The sequence below is a fragment of the Agrilus planipennis genome, unplaced genomic scaffold (assembly GCF_000699045.2).
Source record: "Agrilus planipennis isolate EAB-ADULT unplaced genomic scaffold, Apla_2.0 scaffold5, whole genome shotgun sequence".
Classification (NCBI taxonomy): domain Eukaryota; kingdom Metazoa; phylum Arthropoda; class Insecta; order Coleoptera; family Buprestidae; genus Agrilus; species Agrilus planipennis.
The window spans coordinates 966,243-971,185 of NW_020442468.1; the positions used below are offsets into that span (position 1 = coordinate 966,243).

At 33.8% G+C, this 4,943-nt stretch overlaps 2 protein-coding genes across 3 annotated transcripts in view; one reads left to right on the forward strand and one right to left on the reverse strand.

Moving 5' to 3' along the window:
• The window catches only part of LOC108734776, a 116,905-nt gene that overhangs the window by 3,705 nt on the left and 108,257 nt on the right, over positions 1–4,943 (forward strand). The gene's annotated exons all lie outside the window — the stretch shown is intronic.
• The window catches only part of LOC112906673, a 9,153-nt gene that overhangs the window by 2,871 nt on the left and 1,339 nt on the right, over positions 1–4,943 (reverse strand). Inside the window, exons 2-3 of one of the 2 annotated variants that reach the window (XM_025981277.1) lie at positions 3,592–4,872; positions 340–494 (exon numbers count right to left, since the gene is read on the reverse strand). In XM_025981277.1, the coding sequence (XP_025837062.1) occupies positions 340–494; positions 3,592–4,872 (1,436 nt within the window). Of the gene's footprint in view, positions 1–339; positions 498–3,591; positions 4,873–4,943 lie in introns of both variants that reach the window. The other variant, XM_025981276.1, reaches the window with a different exon arrangement.

Sequence of the window (4,943 nt, forward strand, 5' to 3'; positions counted from 1 at the left end):
ATAAAAAAAAATCCTGACCCTCTTCTCCGACATCCTTTGGTCTTTACCGGTTTGCCCTACTGTTGCGATAACCTACGTTGAATTTTCCTATTTCGCAATTAGAAAAATATACCGAAATATCTAATTTAATTATCAAAAACTATTAACTTAACATTACGTAAACAATTCACACAACTCACTGCGTTATCATTTTTAACCGTCACCAGATGGCGTCTATGCTTTTTTTAGTAGCTATATACTGTTAGGTTAGGTTAGGTTAGTCTTAGAGTATTAAAATAAGATCAATGTTTGTCACTGCCCCCTCTAATTGGGGTGGAGTGAAGGTAATATTGTATTTACCTGAATTAATTCCGCTGAAAATTTTTGATGGCAAATGGGACATTTTTCTTTATTTTTTTCTGGTATAACTTGCGAAATTGTACCAATTTTTTGATCCTCGTCTGTTTGCCGTGTCGACCTTTTAAGGGATGGTTTGTTTTGATTCTTTTCTGAAACTGCTACAGAAACAGAAACATTATAAAAATGAGACGAACAGTGGCGTAGGGGGTTTAAATCTTCCATCGATTACGGTTTTTGTTATCACGTTGCAGTTTGATCAGTATCAGAAACAACAGCAAAATTGATTGTACCACACTGCAATTTGATAAAGATGATCATCTTTTTTAATTCCGTTCTTCATGTGATTATCATATTTTTGACTAATATTCGTAAGTTTCCAAAAAAAAAACCGTTGTTTTGATTACTTACGTATTGGGATATAACATTACAGGCAATTTAAAATTTCCTTAGGAGAACTGCTTAGTCATTCGTGACCTAGTTGAAGAGATATCTGCACATATAAAGGTGAAAGAAAAATGCAGGATAAGCCTTAAAAATCGACCAGGGAACTAAATCTATATCGCGCGAGAAGACGCGAGCCTCAAGATAACTGCTCTAAAAAAGGATTTTTTCGCTGACAACAAACTGAGACAACGGCTTTTTATAAAGCTACACTTCTTTTTTGCGCTCTTAAGTGTCATAATCGTTACACGACGTCGACTGTTCTTACGAAGCAACACTATATTAAAACATGTAAAATTTAATGACGCAATAAAAGACAATGGCCACTGACAAATGAAGGGGATGCTTTATCAAGCTTTTGTTTAATTTACAAAACAGAGATAATTAAAACAACACCAAGATCCTATCATCAAAAAGAATAGCCCTTCTTGAATGAGCTGTACTCGTAGATCACGTGGACTATCTTAAAATTTCACCTTTATCAATTTTTTGGTTCATTTTCATCAAATTATTGTATACCATTGTTTACATTATTCCTAGTTCTTGCCTTTGAATTTTAATGTTGCATTTCCTCATGTGATTATCAACGTTGCTGATTCCAGTACTCGTAGGTTTTCAAAAGCAGTTTGTGTGCACAATTGTAGACATGTTCTTGCGATAAGTGTGGTACCAGAGGTTTCCAATATAATTTTAAAGGAATCTAAAGTTTTTGATGCAAAACAAATGCGTCGTTTTGAACGGTTAAAATACAAATGCGTGACTCGACCAGCCGATAGCGTAGCACGAACAGTAGATTGCATTGATTGGGAACACGAACGCGTTCTGTTTCACCTTTACCTCGAACGCGTTCGTGCGCAGATGTATACATACCTTTATAAAAGCATTTTATAATAAAGACAAATAAATAATCAAAAAAACAGATTTTGTCAAGAAACAAAAATACTTTTTCTTTTCGAGATAGTCAACATGAAAAACGTTTTCAAAATATATGTTCCGTGATGATTATATTTTATAAATTAATTTGCATTTGTAAGAAAATAGTAAACTGTGATGTGAAATCAAATACAAAAGTTTTGAATAAATAAAAGACAAATTCACGGATTGTTTGTTTCCCTTTCTGTCTCGACAGGACACCAGTTGACGCTCTACTAATTCGAGTTTGATTAATACATGTGTGACAGGGCGGAATGCAAATTGTTCTTTTACAAGGACCAGTTTTTTAGGGGTTCACCAAAGCTCGAAACTTATTACATTTTGATGAAAATTTCACTCCATATGTTTTGAAAATGCTACTCCATATGTTTGAATTAACTTCGGAATATTATTTTATATAACGTGTCGGTTAGTTTGAGGCAATCACAGAAACTGCTTTCATTTTATCTGAACTGCACCTACTCTATTAGGTATACGAGTGTAATTTTACCATTTTACTATATTTTGTAAATTTATTAATGTTCTGTCATTTAAATCTATAAAGCTTTCATTTCATAATTTAATTTTGTAATAATTTAACAGTTCTGGTCTGTTGGTACACCCCCAATTTTACTTTTTGAATTTTAACTCTTGTCAATAGTGAGTGGTAAACATTTATAGATGGTGGTACATTGTCAGTTACTTGAATTTAATTATGCTACAAATTTTTTAAAAAGCAACGAACTTGCCGATTTCGTGTACCTTCTAACGTAAGCAAAATCGTGTTTTAAGACATACAGGGTGTAACAGAGATAAGTGCTGAGCTTGCAAGAGGTGATAGAGCAATATAAAGTACGAACATTAGTGAAAAAGTACAGGTAAATTCAATTCCGGCCCTGGTAGAGAAATGCGGCCCGCAACGCTGCACTCAATTAAGCGGAGAATTTAATTTTTTTGGTCAGTTAACTTACAACCGTCTTTCTTAGACGTTAGATAATCGCCAATGTTTATATTAATCCAAGTAACTGGAGAGTTTGTATCGCAATACCTATTCTGTAGACACCTATGCTACCATTTCACGCACAGGACCGGCTTATAAATTATTCTAATTTTCTTAGTTTTTTTGTCCTTAACAATGCTGCTGAACTTGACACTTATTTGTTACATCCTGTATACTTATTAGGTGATGCAATTTTACCGAATACGTGAAATATAATTATGCAAATCAAACAGAGGGATGTTAAATTACCCAGATGTAATGTTTATAGTATAATAATTATTGATAACTGTTAATGTTTTCTGTGAATTTAAAGTGTTATTCTTTGTAAGTGTAAAAACGGATAATGATAACCTATTGGAGTGGTTGTGTGCCTATTGCCTATTCCATGAAAGGCAAAAAATGCTGCTTATTTCGTGAAATATGCAAAATTTTACTGAGTAGGTACGCGCAATGGGCAATTATACGTATTCGACGTAACATTGGCTTCAAATTAGCATCTAAAAGGCATCTAATATTGGTGCTTGCTGAACCCAATTTGCCACCAAACTGCGCTCTGTTATTTTCTCAGGTGTTGCAATAGGGGTTATATTTTTCTCGACTGTAATACAAATTACAGACTCAGGCGTTATTAGGTACTGAATTAATTTGGCTATTGTAAATTATTTATTAGAATTTAATATTATTTGCATCTTTAGGGTACCCTTGTAGATGTTCCGTCTTATTTAGTTCTGAATACCTAATTATTTTGAATAAAAAAATCTTTTGCTTTGTGCAATAAATTCGTAGTTTTGACTTAAATTAAAGAGCAAAAATTGCAATTTCATTAAGATTTTGTGACGTTTCAATGCCACAATAAACCAAAGCGATAAAATACGTTGAATATAAAATTTCCTACCTACCTTTTTTACTGGGCCCTACATTCTTTTTTTTGGACATCGGATTTGGAGGCACTATTCTTCTTCTCAAACAAGTATTTACATCTTTTTGTGTTTCTTTTACGATAAACGCATCATCGTCTGTCCTCATAATCAAATTACTGTTTTTATCACTCACAAAATCGCTATTTTCTTCATCACTGAGAACGGTTAATGTTTGCATGCTATCCACTTCCAGTTTATTTTTCATTTTTTTCTGATCATCCATTACAAGATTATTGAACAACACTTCGGATCTTGTTAAATTTCCGGAACCTTCTCTGTTTATTGACATGGATGTAAATAAACAATCTTTGAGAATATCCGGAGATAAGTTTTCAGTCCTTGATTCTCCTTTTTCGTAACTGTCAATTTTAGTTTCGGCACTCTGAAGATTGCGGACTGAAATAGGGCTTGAGTTTTTTCTTCTACCGTTTTCCATACGGATTCTATTGGCGTGTTGTACTCCAATTGATGGGGAAACGCTCTTTGACGTGTCCGATTTTTTCTCATCGGCGTCGTTATCGCTCTCGACATGTGTGCCGTTCTGACTCAGAAGAAAATTTACTTCGTCATCGTCATTGAAAGAAGTTCCCAAGATATTTATACTACCGTTAAAATTGTGGCTAGGTAAGACAGGCGTCCCCCAATTGATAAAAAATCGTGATTTTTGTAATGCCTGTTTATACTTTTGGGTAAGGAAAAAATGGTGATTATAAATGGCCTTTAGTCTATCGCTGAAATTCATTCTATCTAATTTTTTACTATATAAGAATGGTTTTTCGTAGATTAGGGGAGTTCTTATCCGCGTAAGAGAAGAGTGTTGCGAGGTGCAATCGAATATGTTGATATCTTTTTGGGAATTATCGTTTGCTTTACGTTTGGCATTATCAAGTTGGGAAGTATTTGCCAATTTACGTTTTAAATTCTTATTTTGACGGCTACTGCCAGTTGATGGTTGCCATTCCGGATCTTCGTTTTCTTTTTCTTTCGTTTGTCTTTCGTCCACTGTGTCTTCAGTAATGTAACATTGCTTCGTATCGTTTGTGGTAGTTGTTTGTGGTGTTTTTTGTCTATTGTTTTTATTTCGGCGAAGGGTGTTGACGGAAAAGAAAAAATCATTATCTTCATTTTCGTTTTCTACGTTATTGTCTGATTCAACTTCATAAGAAGCTGAAGTTTCTTTAGTGAAACTTTCCGAAACTTTTATGGCGTTGTAAAATTCTATTTTCTCTTGAAAACTGAGATCATCAGAAACCCCCGCATCTGCCACAAAAATTTCTTTTACTTTGTTAATAACCGAAAAGCCGATATTAGTTATTAAAAAGAACAATAAT